This window comes from Chenopodium album, chromosome 6 (genome assembly GCF_948465745.1).
Source record: "Chenopodium album chromosome 6, dcCheAlbu1.1, whole genome shotgun sequence".
Classification (NCBI taxonomy): Eukaryota; Viridiplantae; Streptophyta; class Magnoliopsida; order Caryophyllales; family Amaranthaceae; genus Chenopodium; species Chenopodium album.
In genome coordinates, this window is record NC_137839.1 from 5,805,888 (window position 1) to 5,829,513 (window position 23,626).

Here is a 23,626-nt window from a genome sequence, read left to right on the forward strand (position 1 = left end):
TTTGTTTTTAAAACAAAGGAATCATTCCCACCACCACACCACCACCACCACACATTTCATCTTTCTCAGCCACCAAACCCCTCATCGGCCCTCCCCCGCTATCCCCCTCCCCTCGCCGCCCTTCCCCTCGCTTTGCCACCGCTAGCCGTGTAAGCCTCGACCACCCCTCCCCCGCAAAAATCCACCCCTAGCCCCACAAAACCCTAGCCCCGATCTCCCTCTCCCTCGAAACCGTCGCCTGGCCCCCCCCCCACCACCCTCGAAACCCTAGCCGTCGGGTGGGTTGGTCGGCCGCGTAGGTAGGGTTGGAGGGGGAAGTCTGGCGCCGACGGGAAAGGTGGGCCCGACGCCGGTAGTGGAGGGGCAGAGGGAACAATGTTCTAGCTGGTGGTTTTTTTTTATTTTTTATTTATTTTAATTATTTTTTATTTTTAATTTTTATAAAATTAACTATGGTTTAGTATTTTAACTCAAATACCTATTATATATGGTATCAAAAATTCAAGTTTACCAAAGATAATGAATTTTTTTGCAATTTACTACTGAGAATATTAAAAAATTATAGTGTTACCAAAAAGAATTTTCCAAATTTTTTTCCTCCAAAACTATAAATGATGCCATCGTTTTGTGATTTTTATTTTATTTTATTAAAATTCTGGTAAATTACATCATTATTAGTATCAAATTCTGAAAAAATGGTTTTTTTCTTTAATAATAATAATAATTTAATTTGTCTTCCTTGGATACTCTTTCATCATTCAATTTTGCTATGAGTTTTATTATTATTTTGATGTTTGATTTTATTTGATTTGGGAATATTTTTGTTTTTAATATTGGTATGAAAAAAAAAATAATAATAATGAAAATTTTATTTGATGAAATCGTGCATCGCATCTAGTATATAATATATTAGAAAAATTGAAAATCATAAAAGTCACAATCGAATTTAGAAGACAATTTCAAAAGAGCATCTAGTTTTACAGATTTAGAAGCTGACACAAATTTGGGTTGTGTACTCGGTGTCTTCCCTTGCTGTGCGCTTATATCTAAGGGAGACATGAAATTACGCATCATCTGGACTTTTAAAGGTGAAGCTTTTAAGCGTTGGTGCATTTACAATTTTACACACTAACACACTTGTTTGTCCAACATTTCTGTAACTGTAAACCATAATCAAAGACAAAATATAGAATTCTGATGCCGAAATTGCAAAATTTAAATTGAAGAACAAATGCAAAAAATATATTTTTCATATAGAAAATCATGTGCAAAAAAGAATAAGGTTGTGTCATGGACCAGAAAACTACAATTTAGCAGCAGCACCTCAGGGTTTCTCATTACAGCAGCATTTCATCTATCATGAACCATATAATATACGAGTAGCATATGAACCAAATGAAACCTGAGGATTAACTACCTTGACGAATAAACAAGCCCTTTGCTTAAGCACAAAAGAATTTATTAACAAAACTAATATCAACTCAAGGATATTTGTGTTGTTACAGGACTCACAGCTACTTAGTTTCAGGCTTTGGCTTAAGAAATAGGTTACCTCATACCATCCTTCACCTGTAATTTCTTCGGGGCATACGACTATTCAAAATTCGACCAAGGGTAGCTAAAGCATCTTGAAATTTACGAATTTTCATAAAACCCTTTATCATGGAAACCTCGTTTTCTGAGAACTTTGCTTGTTTCATGATCATATGAACAAGCTTCATTAGAGCATCTTCCATCCCTAGTGAACGAAGACCATCTGCTAGCATCATAAAAGAAGAGAACTCTGGTATAAATCCTTTCTCCAGCATCTCAACTAGAAAATCAACAGCTTCTCCAATAGGACCTCCACTTGAACAAAGACCACGAAAAATAATCTTATGAGTTACAGCATCTGGAGGGTCACCCTTCTCCACCATTTCTCTGTAAAGCCTCATCGCTTCTTTTGATTGTCTCCTTCTAAAAAGAGCCTGTATCACGGGGTTATATGCATGAGGGGTTAGAATCATTCCTTTCATCTGAATGCTCCGAAGGAGTCGAGTGGCAACCTCAACTCGACCAGCTTTACAAAGCCCCTGAATCAAGGTCCCATAAGTAACAATATCAGGCTCACACCCATTTGAAGTCATTGTTTGCACTATATCTGCTGCCTTCTTAATATCTCCTGCCCTACAAAAATGAGAAAGCAAGGAATTATAAGTAAATTTATCGGGTTTTAACCCTTCCATTATCATCTGGTCCATCAGTTCAGCAGCATCTTCCACCCTCTTAATTTTACAAAGACCGTCAATGAGGGTGTTGTAAGTAACCAGGTTTCTTGACACCCCTTGCAGTTCCATCTGATCAAAAACCTCTTCGGCATCTTCTATCCTCTTGTTTTTACAGAACCCGTCAATTAATGTATTATACGTCACCACATTTCTTGCACAACCACTTGATTCCATTTCCTTTAGCAAGTTTAAAGCTTCATCAATTTTCCCTCTAGAACAAAGGCTGTCTATCAGCATATTATAAGTAAATTCATCAGGCTGACACCCATCATTTTTCATATCTCTGAATAGATCCATAGCAAGCTTGTGGTTTCTGGACAAGCAAAGACCTTGTATGATAGAATTGAATGTACATACATCAGGCAAAATTCCCTTGCTTGTAAGAAGGCGCACAAATTCAGTGGCTTTCTCAACTTGATTCTCTTTACACATGGTGTTAATCAGAGTATTATAGGTAACAGTATTCGGTGTGCAACCCCGTAAAACCATCAACTCAAGCACTTCCATTGCCTCTTCAATTTCACCCATTTTACACAGCCCGGATATTAGAGCATTATAAGTATATATGTCCGGATCAAACCCTTCTTCTAGCATAGCATCTAACACCTCTAGTGCATGTTTAACATGACCCAATTTGCACAAACCACTAACTAGAGTGTTAAATGTAAAATGATCAGGATGAAATCCCTCAGCAACCCTTTCCTGAACGAAACCCAACGCTTCTTCTATCTTTCCCTCCTTACAAAACCCATAAACCAAAACATTTTCAGTCACATTGGTCGAAACACAACCAGCTCCCACCATTTGTTCTCTAATTCGTAAAGCACCATCCACATTCCCTTCCTCAATATAACCCTGCATAATCGTTGTGTATGTTTTCTCATCCGGGGTCAATCCATACCTTTCCATCTCCTCCATCATAATAAGGGCAGGCCTAATTTGATGAGCTTTGCAAAGCCCTTTAATCAATATATTAAATGTGGAAACATCTTTCTTAACTCCACTTTCTACCATTTTTGAATGAACAATTTCCACTAATTTCAATTTATGCCCATCAACAAGAACATTCAACAAGAAATTAAAGGTATGAGTCCCACATTTAACCCCATATTCTTTCTCCATCATATCAATCACATAAACAGCTTCATCATACAAACCACAATTAACATAAGAATCAATGAAAATCAAGAAAGTACCTTCATTAATTTCACAACCTAATTCCTTAATTTCATCCAAAACCCTTTTCATTGAATCAAAAGACCCTTCATTTCCAAGCTTCCTAAGAACTTCCTCAATAATTGACAAAGTGGGTATGAAATTAGACTGTTTTAAAGCCCAATCAAACACCCAGAGTGCCATTTCTGCATCTTTCTCTCTCCTCAAAGTTTCAAGCAGCTGTTTTGGAGTAAAATTTGGGGGAAGTTGATGGGCAGAATCAAATGACAATGAAGAAGAAGAAGAACTGGGATTTTGAGCTAATGAGAAGGAGATTAATGGGGAAGATTTGGAATTTGAAAAGAAAATTGAATTTGATGGAAATTTTTGAGGTATTGGACATGGATAAGGTTTAAGGTGAGCAGAAAAACACATTGAAGCAGCCATTTTTATGGTAATTACACTATGAAATAAAGAAGATTCAAGAAAACAAACCAAAATTTATGGAAGATTTAAACATGCCAAGAAGAGAGACATAGGAAAACTTACTGTACTGCTGCTATTTTGCCGGGGTCTGCTCAAGTGACCATTTTTAGATGAGTGAAGCAGAGTTCATCGGATGAGGGAAGCAGAAACACTTGTATAAGGCACTATCCCAAAGTTTACTTTTTTCTTTGTTATATTAATTGTTGGCCGTATGACATTTAGGGTCTGTTCTCATTGAGTGAGTTGAAATAAAGGAAATTAAGAGCTGAATTGAATTGAACTGAGCTGAACTGATTACATTAATCACACTGATCATTACTAGTAATTACGGAGTACTATAATGTAGTATTTACGATATGGAAAAATAGTTATGTAGACGGATTACTTATGGATTGTATTATGAGACAGATCAGAGGGAGCATTATTATTTTTTCTGGGAGCACTTAAGACGTACTTTGATTGTAACTATTTTTATGATATCATTAATATCTACGAGTAAAATGATTAAGAAACTCGTCATGACTTATGATAGCAAATTTTAACCACATTGGTACTGGTAGAGAATGATATATAGTTTAAATTTCTTAAGTTGCCTAAAAATTTCTCCAACAAACCTAAATTGCCATTACATATATTATAATTATTGTTATTAAAATAAACAATTAGCAAAATCTAATTAAGTTTTCTCATGACACAAAGTGATGAGCTAGTCGATCACAAATCAAGGTTGACAAGTGATGAGTGATTACTTAGGGATCAGAATTCCACAAATAAAGTGAAGTGGACTAAATTTTCAAAAAAATTCTCATAACAATTTAATCAAATAGCAAATTAAATGTTGAATTTAACCAACTAAATTAATCGATATTTTGACAAAATAAAGCCTTTGATTGATAATTGAAACAAAATGTTTACTAAAAATGTAGAAACATAAGTTTGGTTCTCAATAATTTGTTATTAGTGTACGTGTTTGTACCTACTTTTTTTGTTCGGATATAATTTATGAACCAAGCTAACCAAACTATAGAATTCGATCAAAGGAAGATCCAATTTGTTACTAATTAATGCAAAAGGGCATGAATACATGGTCAGATAAAAAGAGATGTAAATACATGCATACTAGCAAAATTATAGATTAACTGATAACACAATCATAATTATATAAAGTTGAGCAGATCCAATTTGTTACTAATGCAAAAGGGCATGACATATTACATTCCAAAAACTACCAAATAAAGTCCATAAACACATAATAGACATATAGTGATGATCATTCACTTGCGAAAAACAAAGTTATGCACGCCTTCATGAAGCTTGGAAACGGAAGCAGTAGCCACCTTCGCCACACCTTCTCCATGGTTCTTGGCTATCGAGTCAGCAGCAACAACAGCAGAAGCGGTTGCAGCAGTAGCTGTAGCCACGGTTCCAATCACCGGCCCAATAATAGGAACTACGTTGACAACAGGTACAACTGCAGCTGCTACTGGAGCTGTTACATTAGCTACTTGAACAATAACTTCCCAAATTCCCATTTTCCTTGCACTAAGCAACTAACGTACCTGTTATATTATATTAATCGTGGTTTTGAGTTGAAGTTATAAATTAAAGATATGAGAGATTATTGCTAAGACGAGTAGATTGGTAATGTATTTATAGTGAAATTTTTTGTGAAGCAACTTAATTTTACTGGAGTATTTAATATACTGTTATGTACAATTGGTAAGGCACATACGGAGTACTACGTATTTAATTTTCTTACATTTTCTATGATATTAATTACGGAGTAAGTAAGAACGGTTACAAAAAAAAAAAAAAAAAAAAAAAAAAAAATTACTCCTAAGTAGGATAATTATACAGAGTATATTGAGTTTGGGAAATTTTTGGAAAATAGGAGATTATTGAAACAACAAAACTACGAGTCCATTAAGCTTATTGATTTTCTAAGGTCATTGGAATTTTTGAAAAATGAATAAAAATTAATGCCGCAATAGATCTTGAAATTAATTTTGATCTTGAAACTCCTAAAGCCAGTTATATAGACTCCTTAGCAGTAAATTCTTTAGAATTTCCAAGAAAATTGTACCTATAGCTTTTTAGAGTATCGATTTATTATGTTAGATTTGAATCATGTTAAATTATGTCCATTTTATAAGTCTTTCAAATAGCTTAAATTGAGTTATTTTGACACCTTTATGGCTTTATCATTATACTCCGTAATATTCAATTTTGATACGAGTATTAATTAATTAGTGTCAATCTATACTCTATATACGGAGTACATTACATTAATACTCGTACTTCGTTTTAATATAACAGGGTTGTCAAAATGTACAAATAAGTTAAGAACTTTACACAAGCTAAGGCCGGGTTAATAATAGAGATTACAGAGGGTTTATTGCTCACTATTATTTGTTTGTCACTAGTTAAACCATGCTACAATCGATGAACATCCTTGGGAGTTGGGGTACTTCTACCATATCATAGAGATTAGAGAGTATTTTATTGATCACTGTATTCTTGAAACTTCTGTAAAATTACAGCAATAATACATCATTGCATATAACAAATACTTCTAGCTAGAATTAGGAACGAGCCAAGCAATATAATTACTGGAACAAGCATGAAAAAAGAAACATTATTATTATAAATTAAATTATTTTAATAATTCTCCTAGGACTTAAGTAAACGTACTTAGCTTGCAATTGAAAAATTATTTTGGTACGTAAATGATTCTTTTTTAATTAAAAGGCGCGGGAGCAATAGCACCCCCATCGCTCCCAGGGGAAGGAAACAAAGGTGGAAATGCCCCGCCGCTGCCACCACCACCACCAATACTAGGTGGAAAAGGATTTGGTAAAGGCGACGATAAAGGTGGAATTGGAAAACCACCTCCACCGCTACCACCACCACCTCCGCCACTCGAACACAAGCTCTTAAAAAAGGGAACTATAAAAGGATTTTCAGGAAGTAGTTTAGGTAAACATTCATCATGAATTTCCTCTAAAGCCTTGCAACATGGTTGACTTAACTTCCCTAGATTACCCCAAAAGCTAGCAACACACTTTTCTATATCTGATATGGGTGGAATGCACCCTTGAATAGCATCATTTGGTATGGATCTACCACCATATCCAATATCAAATAAGAGTGTCATGCTTAAAATAAGGGTTAGATATTTAAACCCTATAATCTTTGAAGAATAATTTTTTGTCATGGTTGGTTTAATTTATGTAGCTGTAGTTGTTTTGGTTTAATTTGTGTAATTTTGTCAAACAAGATTCTTGAGGTTTTAAATAGTGTAATTTGGATTGTATTATAACTCCTTAGCTTGGGTAAATTTATTCTTTTGAACGGTTGATTGAATGCATTTGTTTTTCTAGTAGGTTAATGCTAATTACTCAATTCGTTATAAGTTTTCCTTTTTAAGGTGTAATGTAACATATGTCTTACTAAAGTTTTCAATTTATTAAATTTAATAGAGCATCATCAAATCGGTAATAATGTTGATTGAATTTGTTGAGGTTGATCACTTGATATATATAACATGGGGAATCCGAAGAATGTATAGTACTTGAAATGACTAGGGGTGCTAATTAATCGAGCGAGTCAATCACGAGCAAAGAGTTGCTCGACTTGAGCGTGCTCGTTAATTTTATAGTCGAACCGAGTTGTTCGTTTGCAAGATTAGGTCTCTTGAATTTCAAACATTTATTGATTATAATTTCTTCTCTTTATATAAAATTTCCTACTTAAGTGTACTATTGGTAAATTTTTATTTTTAAAGATAGAAGAACTGAAAAATATTAAATTCCTTTTACACTAATCAATTTTCGAGCTAAAGCACGAGCCAACTCGATCGAGTCAAGTTCGAGCTGTTTGCAAGTTACCCTACTCAATTAGCAGCCCTAGTAAAGACGTATTGACCAAGGTATGATAAATTATATGTTCCTGATTCCTGACCACCACATACGCGGCCTTTTGGAGTCCCTTGGGAGTTGGGAAGCATGGAATATATATATATAGGAATGCAACTCAATGTTTAACCTAGTTGGATTTGAATTCGATGTCTAATCTTGTCGGATTTAAAATTATTCTCCATGGACTAATTGAAATAAAACTATATATGTAGTATAATAAACGAAATCAAATCATATTTTTTTTGGATCTATCTTGGGACATGATGTTGATAGCTCAAAAGTAATACTCCGTAGTATGTAATATATTTTGAAGTCGTCATTAAAGTTGTTTAAAATCTTACTAGTTGGTCACATAAATGCTCAAGATGAATTTGAATTAATGATGAGATCAGCCATGTCCATACATAATTGATTAAAATGATACCATAATCCTCTATAAAATTATGTTGAGACAATGAGACTTAAAAGAGTCGAAATAAAGGAATAGTAGTTCCTTGAAGTGCATGGGAGTATCTTGGTGCATGTTAATTTTATGTTTGATGTTACACGAATTGAAGCAGTGCAAAGCTTCCTTTGTTAAGTTTATTATCATCCATTATAGGGTTGGGGATATGGTTGGCTAATTAACAACTTATCTTTTTGACAACGCTAGTTAATTCACCCCATTATTGAGTATTGACCTTGCTTTAACTTGGTAAAAACGATTGAGCTTGTTAACATGTAATCAAAACTTTAAGCTAAGCCTTCATCAGATTTTGAAATTAAACATAATTAGTCTTTAAAACAACAAGCTTGCTCGAATGCTCGGTTTCACAGTATATCTATAACATTGTAAAGGTCAAAAGTCTATAAACTTTAAATTTGACAACTAATCGAATCATAATATACTCGTTTACATGTAGATTTAAAAAATACTTATGAATACTAACAATGTTGAATGAGTATAATAACATCTTGTAATTATTGATAGATCTCTTTCCATAGATTGATAGATATATAGATAATAGATACTCCGTAATTTACAATAATTATCACATAATCTACTTGATAATATTATGGAACCATTGAACAATTTACCAAACCATACCACGACAATCATATCACAAGAAAAACACTACTGCTTTATAATCCATAAATATTAAATTATTTCGTACTTCATACAATTAAATATATCATGATGAACTAACTACTAGTTAAGCTACAATAGACTTTATTTGATATTTTACTCCCTCCATAGAAAAAAAATACTTCATACAAATGAAAAATATTTTAGATCATTGGACGATTATTCTTCCTTAGAAGGTGTGGGAGGACTAGCACCTCCTCCAATTCCAGGGTTAGGCAACAAAGGTGGCAATGGAACACCCCCTCCACCACCACCAATAGGTGGTATTGGCAACAAAGGCGGTAATGGAATACCCCCTCCACCACCACCAATCAAAGGCGGTAATGGAATGCCACCTTCGTCTTTGCCACCACCTCCGGCAATAGTAGAAACATTTGGAATGGATCTGCCACCATATCCAATCCCAAATGAGAGTGTCATGCATAGAATTAGGGTTAGATATTTGAATCCTAAGATCTTTGAAGAATAACTTTTTGCCATGGTTGGTTTAAGTTGTGTTGTGTTTGTTTTGGTGGATTTGTGTTATATGTTAAAAAGAGTAAAATTGTGAGGCATTATATAGTGGTATGTACGTACTAGTTGTTGGAGGAGGGCGTTATACTTATAACTCCTTAGGAGTAATGTACTTATATGTTTTGAACGGTGGATTCAAAATTTAATAGCACTTAATTTGTTTTTGAAAGTCAATATATAGCTTAATAATGCTAATTAATTTGCCATAAGTTATTTTTATGGTGTAATTTACTCCGTAACATAAAGTGCACCATCAAATCATCAGTTTTTATGTTGAATTTGCTAAGCAAGCCATACTCACTCATTATACGGCGTTTAATGAAGGAGAATGTTATAGCCAAGAATAATCAAGCTACACACAAGTAGTAATTCTTTGCGGGAAAGATCATAGTTCATACTTCGTACAAACTAATTTAGAGTTACCATTAATATCCCAACTAGCTACTAAAAGAGCGCTACTGTATTTCTTGCACGTTAAACATGAGATAACATAAAACTATCAAACAAAGGGATCATTCACTAATGTAGTAAAAATTAGACAAATACAAGTAACAATTTATAGATATGATCATTCACTAAATTGTATTAATCATCAACATGCCATATTAGAAACCAACTTAGTAACCAACTAACCAAGCACACATACATAAAATAAACTACTACTCCGTCCTAGTTGATCAATTAATTAATCTCGCGAATTCTCTGTTATCCTACGCCTCGTAACCTCCTCAATCCACTTCCTCGCGAGTTCCAGTAACCAGGGTGCTACGACCCTCCCAGCAGCTGCAATAGCTGGGCCGACAATCGGGATTTGCTGCACTAACTCTGTTACCAGAGTAAGTCCAGATGATCCAAGTATAAACCACCAGAAACTCATTTTTCGAACTATTTCTCAGTATTTTCTACTACTTGAAACTTTTTGGATTATATTTTGGTAAGACGTAGAAAATGCATGCATATATATAGAGTGAAAATGTGCAGGTTTTTATTTTTTTACTTTTTTTATGCATGGTAAACTCTTGAGTTTCTAAAGATAACACAGTACAATTAATAATGGACCAACTACCACTGTTCCTAGGAAGTTGAATTTTTTTTATTGCTGCTCGACGTTTACTCTAATCTAAACCCGAAAAATAAAATTGGAGCTTTATATTAATACCTGACAAGGTTTGGATTAGTAAAATTGTACAAATACAACTAATTATATTAATACCGAGTGTACGAATAATACAAATGGACTTATTGATTAGTTGATTGTGTTTTTGAAAAACGTACTCCTTAGTATATGCAAGTTTAAGTTTTGAGTAGCTTATTATATGTGCTTAGTTGTTTGGTTATTTAGGATGAAAAATGAAAAATTGGTACGAAATGCTTGGGTCATTTGTTGTTTCATTGTTTGGTTAACTAGAAAATTTTAAAAGGAATGATTTGTAGCGTTCCAAGGAAATTGAAATTCTCACATAACAACTAACAAGTGATGTTATTTATCGGACCCTTAATTATTCACCATCTAGATCCAATGAAATGTAAATTCTCTAACATCAACTAGCTAGATATGTAAAACTTTTTTTGTTAAAAATTAAGTATCTAACCAAAAAAAAAAATGGTTCTTATTGAAATTAAAATTTTAGCTTGTTGAAATATGTACAATTAATTCTCAATGCAACTAAAAAAAAAGCAATGTCGTGAACTCGTGATGGTTGAAAAAAATCAATATTACTCACTCTATCCAATTTCCACCCACTTCCATTTTTGGAGTCCTAAACCGAAACTAGAGTCACAAACTCTATCCAAACTCTAAGGTCCAAATTTGTGCATAATCTGTTTCCAATTACCCTCTCCATTCCTATTTAATTGACACAATTCTATTTTATTGAATACGTACTTCAATTCATACACCATCCGTCTCATATATAACTAACACTAGTTTACTTACAGCTATTATGAAGTTACGTGAGTTTCTAATCCATATAATCTTTTTATTATGAAGTTATGAGAGATTCTAATCCAATAGAATCTTTCTCCTTTTAAAAAAGAAAAAAAAAAAAATCATGACGGTTTATATATTACGACCCAAACCATAAATAATTTATTCACCCATAAAAATTTCCAAAATAACCCAACCCGAATCTAATTAAACGCAACCCAACCCAAACCGAACTATATTGTGATCCAACCCGAATTGACGCTTCTTCTTGCGTGCCTTTCGGTTAGATTTGATTCATGGTTTACAAACACAAAATCAAACCCAGAAAACAAAATCATTTTCAGAAGAAAAAGAGAGAGAAGAATGCTGAGAAGAAAACCAACAAAAATCGAAGTAAAATTAGAAGACAAAGAAGAACTCCAACAACTCCAATCACGCTTCACCACGCCTTCTTCCACCTCCGACAACACCTCCTCCGCCGCCGCAACCACCACCACCACCACCACCACTCTTCTGCAACACTTCGATCGATCTTCCTCCAAACCCCAACGAATCGGCCTCTCGTCCCCTTAACAATGGAGGTCGAAGTCAAGCTCAGACTCCCTCATTCCGCCGCACACCAATCTCTCTCCTCCGTCCTTTCGCCGTTTCTCCGGCAAACCCACTTTCAGCACAACGTCTTCTTCGACGGCGCCAATTCCGAGCTCTCTGCGCTTCGTGCTGTTCTTCGATTGAGGTTTTATGGTGAAGATCCCCAAACAGCAGAACGCTGCGTTTCGAGTCTTAAAGCGAAAGCTATTCTTGTTAATGGGGTTAGTAGAGTTGAGGAAGATGAGGAAGATGTTGATCCGTTTGTGGGTCGGGAGATTTGGGCTAACCCGAATCTAATTGGGTTGTCGGATTCTAGGGTTTTGAAGAGGGTGAAGGAGGAATTTGGGGTTAAGGATGAATCTGGGTATGTTTGTTTAGGAGGATTTAAGAATGTAAGAGGGGTTTATGAATGGAAAGGGTTGACATTAGAGTTGGATGAGACACTGTTTGATTTTGGGACTTTGTATGAGATTGAATGTGAGAGTTCTGAGCCTGATAAAGCTAAGGAGATGATTGAAAAGCTCTTGAAGGATAATGGGATTCCTTATTCTTGCTCTAAGATGTCGAAATTCGCCATTTTTCGATCCGGGGAACTTCCATTGTGAGTGGTGTTGGATTTCATTGCCCTGCTGATACTTTGTTTAATGCTATTTGTATGCTTGGCTTTATGATATGGTCTTTTGTTAAGTGTAATTCTACTTTGACATTAATTATATGATTGAGATATTTCATGAATTGAACTTGAACCGCTTATGTATTGTATTTGCTTTAGTCTAATGGTATGTTGATTACATTGTTTGATGATTGTTCAGCTGTGTTTTCACAAATGATAATTGATAATTGTTAAGTGCTTGGTAATTTGGTTGATTCTTCTAGTTCTTTACATGTGATGAACCTCATCTTATCGGCTGCTAGAGGCTATGCTCTTCATTACATTTATGCCTTTAGAAATAGTAGTGTCTGAATGATGAAAGACGATATAAAAAATGTACAAATATTTCGTGCTATCACAATTTAGATCTTGGAAGGGCAGTTTAAGTTGAGTGGAATCTTTTTCAATGCTTAATTATTGGGATTGATGGTGTATTATTGTTGCTAGATGCTGTTGAGGCATGATTGTATGCCTTGGATGCACAAGAATGCTATCACGTTCTAACGATTATTATACAATTTTTTGTGATGTTGTGTGCTTGCTGAGAGATTGCTTTGTCTATTGGTAGATACAATTCTGATTATGTTTTGGTAGCCATAGAGTAAAGTGTTCATATATTAGCCTTTTTTTTCTTCAATCTAGGATTGGAAAGATGAGTTTAGGGAATAGCAAGTTAGCAACAAAGACTAGGTCTTTTTTTGGTAGAAATATTAGTGGCTAATGGGTTAAAGATTGGCCTGAATTGCCTTTACAACTCTTCACGACCAATGCAACATAACTTCGTATATATATGACACACCATAGCTAAAACAAACTCATTCTTAGTCTCTTAGAATTTTATAGATTTATTAATAATTAGTAGACTTAAAATAGTTCCAAATAACCAGCCTTACGTGAGTAGTGTGACATCCCTCCTCGTTCACTTTTTAAGTGATCCTTTAAAATTAGGAAAAATTACCTTCATTAATATGAACTTTGTCTCGTCCGCCAAAAATAATCCGTACTTTGGATTATTCCCCATCACTCCCAACTTTAGGGTATTAATTAATAATTGAAAATGAGTACAAATTAATAATTGAAAGATTTCCCTTTAGAATAGGAATAATAGACAAATTACATATAGAATTTATTATTATTATTATTATTATTATTATTATTATTATTATTATTATTATTATTATTATTATTATTATTATTATTATTATTATTATTATTATTATTATTATTATTATTATTATTATTATTATTATTATTATTATTATTATTATTATTATTATTATTATTATTATTATTATTATTATTATTATTATTATTATTATTATTATTATTATTATTATTATTATTATTATTATTATTATTATTATTATTATTATTATTATTATTATTATTATTATTATTATTATTATTATTATTATTATTATTATTATTATTATTATTATTATTATTATTATTATTATTATTATTATTATTATTATTATTATTATTATTATTATTATTATTATTATTATTATTATTATTATTATTATTATTATTATTATTATTATTATTATTATTATTATTATTATTATTATTATTATTATTATTATTATTATTATTATTATTATTATTATTATTATTATTATTATTATTATTATTATTATTATTATTATTATTATTATTATTATTATTATTATTATTATTATTATTATTATTATTATTATTATTATTATTATTATTATTATTATTATTATTATTATTATTATTATTATTATTATTATTATTATTATTATTATTATTATTATTATTATTATTATTATTATTATTATTATTATTATTATTATTATTATTATTATTATTATTATTATTATTATTATTATTATTATTATTATTATTATTATTATTATTATTATTATTATTATTATTATTATTATTATTATTATTATTATTATTATTATTATTATTATTATTATTATTATTATTATTATTATTATTATTATTATTATTATTATTATTATTATTATTATTATTATTATTATTATTATTATTATTATTATTATTATTATTATTATTATTATTATTATTATTATTATTATTATTATTATTATTATTATTATTATTATTATTATTATTATTATTATTATTATTATTATTATTATTATTATTATTATTATTATTATTATTATTATTATTATTATTATTATTATTATTATTATTATTATTATTATTATTATTATTATTATTATTATTATTATTATTATTATTATTATTATTATTATTATTATTATTATTATTATTATTATTATTATTATTATTATTATTATTATTATTATTATTATTATTATTATTATTATTATTATTATTATTATTATTATTATTATTATTATTATTATTATTATTATTATTATTATTATTATTATTATTTTTTTTTTTTTTTTTTTTTTTTTTTTTTTTGACAACAAACTAAAGAACAACACTAAGTAGTAAAACTAATTAAATCTACCCTACATCTATTAGCAATGTCATGTGCTTTAGCAACTTGGTCTCGGCCAACTTTCCAGATGATGCATGTGATAAACAACCCTCCTTCCTGTAACAAATCTTGTATTGTCCATAGCAACCGTATTTCCCTCCTTTTTGGATGTTGGATTAATTGAACAATGGCAAGTGAGTCAGTGAACAAGACAATTCGTTGGTGACCTTTCATTCTTGCCCACTTTAGAGCAGCTACACAAGCCAAAAGTTCTGCATGAAGAGAAGAGAGTGCTTTTCCATAATTACCACCACCTTCCATATATGTTTGATTGTCCACTGAGTATGCCCATCCCATGCCTGCATTTCCACTTCTCTTGTTCCAAGAGCCATCCACCATAATGGTCACCTCTAATCTAGCGTCTATTGGATGATTAATATCCTCCCTCTCGCAGCCAAAGTTTACTCTCTCAAAATCAGGTGGTGCGCCATTTGACATTGTTTCCTTTACCCTAAGAGCATCACTGCCATCCACCCTGTGTTTCCTTTACCCTAAGAGCATCACTGCCATCCACCCTGTGCTAGACAGATAAGCTCCGCATTGCCATATTGTAATTTCTGAACAGATCCGCAAGGTACCCTCCTTCATTACTAAAGACCCTTCCCTTTCTAGTTAGCCAGAGACTCCAAAGAACCCTAATGAACGTCCCTATTTGTTCACTCCTTTCCACCCTCGCTATGAAAAAGCAGGATATGATTCTGAATCCAGTGTCTCAAAGGAGTAGATTCATCAATGTCAGAGGAACTACGCAAAGGGCAATTATGCCAAGCATACCTCGCAAAAGAACACATCCTAAAAAGATGTTGAAGATCCTCTTGTTCCATACCACAAGAGTCATAGTAATCCTCTATATCTATACCCTGATGGGCTAAGTTTGACTTAACCGCCAAGCCATTCATCACTAGCTTCCACAAGAACAAACTCCATTTTGCGGTATATTAAGCTTCCAGATGAGGCTATAAAAGGTATAGTCAGAACAATCATCTTGCTGCAAGGAAAAATCACTCAGTAGAAAGCATAACCTGTCTTAACATGTACATCCCGGAGGCATGGTGCCCCCAATAAAGCACATCCTTCTCCTCAGTAGAAGGCAGCTCCATCTCCAATATCTTCTTTGCTGTACTCCATTTAAACTTGTCCCTAATAATTGCCACATTCCAAGATCTAGTTTCGTGGGAGATCAAATCTTTCACTCTCTCCGAACCAACCCCCCTAAGAATTTGGTTAGACTTGAACACTGGAGTCGAGCCTTGCACCCATCTCATATTTGCAACCTTCACCCTCTCACCATTCCCTATCTTCCATTGATAACCTTTAACCATTTTATTCGCCACATTAAACAAACCACGCCTGCCCAAGAAGCATTACCACGGAGACTTGTCCTTGCATTCCCCGTACAGAAAACAAGTGTGAATTGGCTATAGGGACCTAGCCACTAACAACTAGGGGGTTACAATGCATGCAAGTCACCTGTTTGAACAAAAGAGCATCGTTTAAGCAGATTATAGACCTAATACCTAGGCCTCCCATACCCTTTGGCCTCTGAATAATCTTCCGTTTTACCCAGTGCATACCCTTTTCTCCCCTATCCCCCCACTAAAAAGAGCAATTAGGGAATCAATCCCGTTGGTAATCGATGTCTGCAACTTGAAACACTTCGTCACATGTGAAGAAATACCGATGAGAACAATGTTTATCAAAATTAGTTTTGCCGATTGTGACAAGTTCAGAGCTGCTCAAGAAAGGATTCTAGGGCAAATTATATATAGATTTGTAGATAAAATAATGATTTTTCAAAAAAAAAAATGTAGAGTTTATTAGAAGGGAAAAAAATCTCACTTTAGTATAGAATATAGATAGATCATAGGTATAGATTTGTAGATAATTAATGATTTTCCGGAAAAAAATGGCAGACTTATCTTCATTAAACACTGAAATTCCCCCAACATACTAGAGATATTAAGTTTATGGGTTGTTCATCCGTACCCATTTTTTTATTTTTGTTTGTAACTGTATGAATGTAATTATTCAAGAACGTGCGCGTACTACTCTTATTGTACATGTATTGAAGCTCGTTTCCAAATTATATGGCATGATAATGGTGTTTTTGAAGAGCGTAAGAATTATACCGTTAATATTGACTTGTTAATACTTAATTCACTCCTACCATTAAATTCTTTGCGGATTTCACAAATGCTAAAACAAAAATGTGCTTCTTGGCGGTAAATGATCCAAATATTTATTTAATGTCTAGAATATAATTTTTTTTAGTGAAGGATTTTATTTTTATTTTAGTGTTATTAATTTTATTTTATTATGCAAATGTGCAACCACTTCATGTATTTAATTATGAAAAAATCAACTTGAATACGGACATAACTAATTGGAAAGATAACATTACCCACAACGTGAAGGTAAATAAATCAGAATTTTCTTACACCTCACCCTTAAAAAAAAATCAAATAATTTTAATATAATTTATTTCATGTTAATTGAAGCTAGTGTCTGAATGATGAAAGAGGATATAAAAAATGAACAAATGTTTCGTGCAATCACATTTAATAGTGAAGTTACGATTTTCTATGTGACAGCATAAAAAATTGTAGATGTAGCTTCTTGTTTTTAAGGATATCATTCTTTGATAAGAATTACATACTTTTGCTACGTAACCATACAACAATAATGCTAATTTGGGTGTTCTTTAATGATTGTGTAAAGAATTTTGGGGTTGCAAGAAAATGCTATTCATCTTTACTAGTTGTATGAGGTTGGATAAAAGAACTTAAACGAGATTAAAGCTGGAATGATTGTGGAGTTGTACTATGAGATATGATAATGGGAAGTGTTTTATAGTTTATACCAATAGTTTCTTGTTTTTAGCCATGGAATGATTTGTCTCTCTTTCTTATTTTATTCTCGTAAGTTTTGAGAGTGATACCTTAGCTCACTACATTTGGTGATGTGAAGGTGAACTCAGGAACTTGGCGCCATAGATTTTTAGCGACCTAAGGCAGTCTGAATTTGACAATTAGAACATATATTGATGGGGAATGTCAATCGAAAAATGCCATGCTGAAAGCCATGATGTTTATAGTGTGTATATTAGTCAAATGATGTATTTTGGGGGGTTTTACATGTTTGTAGATATATATTGAAGAGATGGAACAAACGTGGCCTTGGACATTTAGGGGGATGTACGTTTCATCTTAGATAGCTTATTCCCGGAAATTAAGCTAAAATAAGTTCCAACAAGTTCTCTTAAGTTCGGAAATACTCAAATGAGTCAATTTCAGCTTTTCAGGTGTAAAGTCTACACCCAGACTAGCTTTAACTTATTGGAACTGTACTTTTAAGGAATTGGGGGGGGGGGGGGGGGGGGGGGGGGGATATGCAAGACTAATAACCAACCGTTACCCACTGGCAAAGTAATATGATAAGCTTGAAGACGCAGCCAGCTGGAGAACCGCGACTACAGATGAAAGATGAAGGGGAGTCCCATAACTTGTACAGACTTGACACTTAATGTTCAAATCCATAATAGAGCCTCACGACAGCATTGTGGTAAACTGGTAATGACATCAGGTCAGGGAATTGAAGTACCTAGTAAGTAGCAACTGTGTGAAATATTTTAGGACAGCACTCACTGACTAATGCAGATGAGGGCTCAGGCTCGCACACCTCCCCAATCCCCATTGAATTATGTAGTAAAACATTTTTTTTGGCTTTCCAGATTGCACACAATGCAACCCCCACAAGTCGTGATATAGTTTCACAAGATCAATAATATCAGATATCTTTTCCATGAACTCAGCAATCATCATTTGTCATCGTCCTCTCAAAACAAAATGGATAACTCCTTAGTGTACCCTTTAGCTCCTTTATAGTTGCCTAAGGTTGTCCCTAAGGGATAATTCTCCTTGATGTACCCTTTTGCTCCTTGGAGTTATGGAAGATAAATTATTAATTGATGTTTGATAAAGTTGATATTACAAAGGCTTGATAATGTTCATCTTCCATAACTCTAAAATTAGAAGACATGGAAGATGGACATTTTTTTTTTTGAATAAATGGAAGATAAATGAACATTAAAAGTAAATGATGTAAATAAATAGTTCATTTAAAATTGATGTGAGATAATTTCTCTTTTCTTTTCTCACACCGTTATTACTTCTAGCACCAATAGCAGATAAGGATTACAACCATTAGGAAAACTATAGTAATCATAACTCCTTTTCTTGCTTGGACGACTGAAACATTATGGCAATGAAATGGATGGATCTTTTCTTTTGTCTCCGAACGATACTTGCACATAAATTCAGCGCAAGTATGAGCATTGAAAGAGCTTCTTCCCATAGTTGATGGTTTCCAGGACGGGCATTCTGATTGTAGTTGGGGCCATTTTCTTCCTTGCCTTTGCTGCTCGAGATTAAGAGCCAATGAGAAGTAATCATTGCTTGATCTGCATAGAAATACATTATGATGATGCTCATTTGCTACATTGTTTAGAGCTTCTCCGCCATTGTTCCCTCGCATTCATGGAGGACATCGCTCCTCTCTTGATCCTCATTTTCTCTCATTCCTGGTTCTCGGAGATGACATTGGCCTCAACTTTGAGGCCGCTATTGATCAATGATGATTGGGGACGGGGTATTGAATAGCATACTCTCTTGACTTCTTTATTAAAAGGTTTAATGTGCCGACTAGTTTTTGACTTTTCATAATCTCATCGTATTGCTAAAAATACAATGAATTGTTCGGGTTGCTTTAGTATGGGTAAAATCGATTATCGGATCACAAACTTTGTTCAAAAGTCAAAACCAATACTTCAGTTTTGACAAGTAAATTACACTGCTATATTTCGAAATTGGAACTCTTGCTATCTTCACATCCACAGTTCCACCTATTTCCCTCAAAGACACTGCAGACATTTTCTTCATTCACATGAACCTGTATGTCCTGTAAGCTGCAGCTGGTCCATCCCATGGGCCATGACCAAATATCACAAATTTATAGATAGTACAGTATAGCTTGCCCAAACTAACATTGCCAAATTGTGGCAGAAAGATGTAACAATATTTTAGTAGACTTCTTTTCCCTTGATATATCGCCATATCACTTGACAATTTGACATAGATGGTTTTAGTATTAAGACGTACCTTAATGGTTCTTGGAATGATCAGAAATTCCTGTGAAGCAAAAACATATGAAAAGAAAATAAAATAGAAATTGTCTACCACTCTACCCAGCAAAGGACCTACTTGTACTTCATAATTCGATAAAGGTAACATTCATAGTAGAATAATCGACAATTCTGCAAACTTTTATCACAACAATGAGTGCACAATAGAGCTACGAATGTCAACCAATGTGTAAACCACCATACGAAATAACTAACCTGATCCAACTAGACATAGTCCTAAAGGCCCTCCACCCTCTAATGAACTCCTGCATAGGAAGCTTTAGTAAAACAAATCTAAAACTCTACTGAACCCTAAACGCATTCTCACTTCCTCTTCTTTGCAGGGGGCTGGTCATCTTCTTCCTCCTCATCTTCCTCTTCCTCCTCACCATCTTCAGCATCGTCATCATCATCATCCCCGTCATCATCGTCGTCGTCGTCGTCATCACTTCCTCCTTCCCCATTAGCATTAGCTCCTGGCTCATCATCCTCAGGGTCACCCTCATCATCATCATCTCCCCCAGCTTCTCCTCCAGAGAAATCCTCATCATCATCATCATCCTGATCCTCTACAGCATCTTCATCTTCTTCATCGTCATCCTCTGTGTCACTACCATCTTTGTTCTCAGGATCAGGTTGTTCAGTTTTTCGGAGTTCCTCTATAGGAAACCTGTACAATCATTGTTGAACAATCAAACGCTAAGGATTTTGCATACCAATTACAATTTTTGTAAACTGAAGCAAGAATATATACCTGTCCTCAATAGCAGTCAAACCAGGCAGCTTGCTAACACCCCCCAAGAGAGCTCCAGTCTGAAATTTCATGTAACATCAATTTAACATAGTATAATCGTATTCTTGCATCATCAAAATTGTTGTTCAGCAAACTTTTCAAGGAGTATGGAATTTAGAGAAAACACAAGTGTCACAGATCATTTATGATGAAATCATTTTCCTATGAAGACAAAAAAAATGCAAGGCTTCTATCATACACAAACTAACCCCAAAGACCTCCATTACACTCATTAGTCATTAAAATCTTGAGTATCTAAGAAAAAGACAGTGAATTCAGAGCTGAGCACTTGATAGTGTAGCTCTTACAAGTTTTGATACAGTCTGAAAATCGACTTTTACAGTACATCACTTCTCAAGATAAAACAGTATCCATCCTATTAGCCTCATGATGGCCAACCGAAGAAAGAATGTGTAGCCGCTTACCAGATAATCTTACTAAGTTTACCCTCCACACCCCAAACAAGACTTACTCTAGAACAGTCAATCATCCTCTAGTCAGGCCATCCACACAAAACCTACAAAAGTTCGGTCACTTATCTGATTCCCAAAAGTTTAAAGATTAGCAATCAGTTCCATACAGAAATTGTGTCTGTCAAAAGAAGTCCGACCCTGGGAAGGCAATCCCGGAGTTTTGTCAGAAGCTTTTCTCATGCTTAAAGATAAAGACTAGCAAACAAGAAGCCCTTTTTTTTCCCAAGAAGAAACAACTGGAATAAATATAGAATCTATATCCTATCATCTCAGTCCATAAATTCGAAAGCCTAGTTGATCTACTTCTCTGTCCCAAAATCCGAAACCATTAATTCAAAAGCTAGTTGTAATCTACTTCTCTGTCCAAAAAACCGAAAACATAAATTCAAAAGCCTATTTGTAATCTACTTATAAAAGGAAATACTCCATAGCAACCAAATCTAACAAAGGAAGACAACTGCCCATTAAATTGCAGAAGTAAAACAACTCATAGTGAAACAAACCATAGAAATGCAAAACGAACCCGAAAGTTTGCTCATTCGACTAGCAATTTGATTCAAATACAGCTACACAAACAACCACAATTCACAACACATGCTAACTTTTTCAGACCAGTTCATCCCAAAATCTTGCTGAAATGTGACATAATTGAAATCATATTAACCAGAACAAACTGCAATTATTCTTCTTGAACCAAAAAATGGAATGTATGTTCAGTATAATTAAGAGGTAAAGAATACTAAATTACAAGCCCTGACAAAATTAAGCTAAATAGTATTCAAATCAAAACAGCCAATTTCAAACATTTATAGAGATTTAGCAAAAATATAGTGCATCAAAATTAGAGAAAAAATTCAGAGAATTAAGACAGGAAAATACACAAATTTAACAAGAATTTTAAGAGAAATTATACCAGAAGAAGAAGGCAAGCAAGAGAATTTCCAGCGAGCAAAAGGGTTTCCAACATGACAAATTCCAAGTTGGAGGAGCCATAAATTTGACCCAATTGAGAGCTGTAAAACCCTAATTCCATGGTTTCCAAAACCCTGCAAATTTTAGGAGAAAATTAAAAGGAGAAAATTAAAGGAAGAAATTGAAATTAGAAGATAAAACAAAGAAAAGAAAAAGTAGAAAGTTGGAGATACCGAGAGGAGAGAGAAAGTGGACAGTGGATGAGCAAAGGACCGAAAGAGAGAGAAAGTGTGTGTGTTTGTTTGGGTGTTGGGGATTGGGGGTTTGGCCAACTATGGTCTAGGGTTCGTTTTGTCATAACCAGAATTCGTATTTTATCTTTTTTAATTGTAACCTATACGTATAGTCTCATTTACTCGTGTTTTTGTCCTAAATTTCTAATATACGGAGTATGATTTTTAAGAGTATATTTAATGCTAGGTAGCCTTAAGGATTATGTATAACATTTTACCTTTTTTTTTTTTAATAATTACTTTGTACGTTTTACGGAATAATTATTTCCTATATTCTCACATTACATGTTTTAAAGTAAATACGGAGTAACTCCCTTTATCAAAATATTTGCATATTACCAATGCAAATATTTCTATTCATAGTGCGTGTTCGGCAAAATGTAGCTATAGAGCTAGTTGTTAGCTGTGATAGTGGTTGTTAGCTGTTAGCTGTCAACTACGGAGTAGCTGTTAGCTGTGAAAATAAATAATTAAGTATGAGTGTTTGGTAAACTAGTTGTTAGCTGTAAAATTCTAAAAAAATAGAAGAAAATTTCAACCGCTACTTAGCTTTTCACAAAAGTTAATAATACTCCGTATTAACTTTTCAGAAAAACTACTTCAACCACTAAACTTTACCTCCACCGCTCATTCCCAAACACTCATAATTTTTTTTTAAGTGGTGGTTTGAATAAGTCAAACCATTAAAAGCTACTCAAAAGCTAGTGCCGAACACGCCCATAATACTCCGTAGTATTTACTTACTTCAAAGGCAATTAAAGTTAATTTAATGTTTTAATACTGAGTATTTGATACATGTAACATCTACTGTAATACGAGTAATTAATTTTCAC

General features: G+C 33.3%; 3 protein-coding genes and 1 pseudogene across 3 annotated transcripts; 1 reads left to right on the forward strand and 3 right to left on the reverse strand.

Annotated features, from left to right (window-relative positions):
* Positions 1-1,258: 1,258 nt before the first annotated feature.
* On the reverse strand, positions 1,259-4,064 carry LOC145635721 (uncharacterized). Its single transcript, XM_081687054.1, has one exon. It carries the CDS (start codon positions 3,867-3,869, stop codon positions 1,566-1,568), a length of 2,304 nt encoding a protein of 767 aa, XP_081543180.1. The 5' UTR covers positions 3,870-4,064; the 3' UTR covers positions 1,259-1,565.
* Positions 4,065-11,660: 7,596 nt separating this feature from the next.
* LOC145634399 (triphosphate tunnel metalloenzyme 3 pseudogene) lies at positions 11,661-12,793 on the forward strand (annotated as a pseudogene).
* Positions 12,794-15,799: 3,006 nt separating this feature from the next.
* On the reverse strand, positions 15,800-16,465 carry LOC145636568 (uncharacterized). Its single transcript, XM_081688147.1, has 2 exons — positions 16,166-16,465; positions 15,800-16,048 (listed from the first exon to the last, which is right to left on the reverse strand). Exons 1-2 carry the CDS (start codon positions 16,463-16,465, stop codon positions 15,800-15,802), a joined length of 549 nt encoding a protein of 182 aa, XP_081544273.1.
* A 3,917-nt stretch (positions 16,466-20,382) lies between these two features.
* LOC145635722 (uncharacterized) lies at positions 20,383-22,870 on the reverse strand. Its single transcript, XM_081687055.1, has 4 exons — positions 22,734-22,870; positions 22,502-22,634; positions 21,077-21,135; positions 20,383-20,992 (listed from the first exon to the last, which is right to left on the reverse strand). Exons 1-4 carry the CDS (start codon positions 22,856-22,858, stop codon positions 20,647-20,649), a joined length of 663 nt encoding a protein of 220 aa, XP_081543181.1. The 5' UTR covers positions 22,859-22,870; the 3' UTR covers positions 20,383-20,646.
* Positions 22,871-23,626: the final 756 nt, after the last annotated feature.

Excerpts from the sequence above, each read along its gene's own strand:
- LOC145635721 (XM_081687054.1), bottom strand. The coding sequence starts at position 3,869 with ATGGCTGCTTCAATGTGTTTTTCTGCTCACCTTAAACCTTATCCATGT.
- LOC145636568 (XM_081688147.1), bottom strand. The coding sequence starts at position 16,465 with ATGGTTAAAGGTTATCAATGGAAGATAGGGAATGGTGAGAGGGTGAAG. Across the intron at positions 16,049-16,165 it reads GGATGTACATGTTAAGACAG|CTAGTGATGAATGGCTTGGC; the intron begins GTTATGCTTTCT and ends TTCTTGTGGAAG.
- LOC145635722 (XM_081687055.1), bottom strand. The coding sequence starts at position 22,858 with ATGACAAAACGAACCCTAGACCATAGTTGGCCAAACCCCCAATCCCCA. Across the intron at positions 22,635-22,733 it reads CCACTTTCTCTCTCCTCTCG|GGTTTTGGAAACCATGGAAT; the intron begins GTATCTCCAACT and ends TAAAATTTGCAG. Across the intron at positions 21,136-22,501 it reads TTGCTTGCCTTCTTCTTCTG|ACTGGAGCTCTCTTGGGGGG; the intron begins GTATAATTTCTC and ends ATGAAATTTCAG.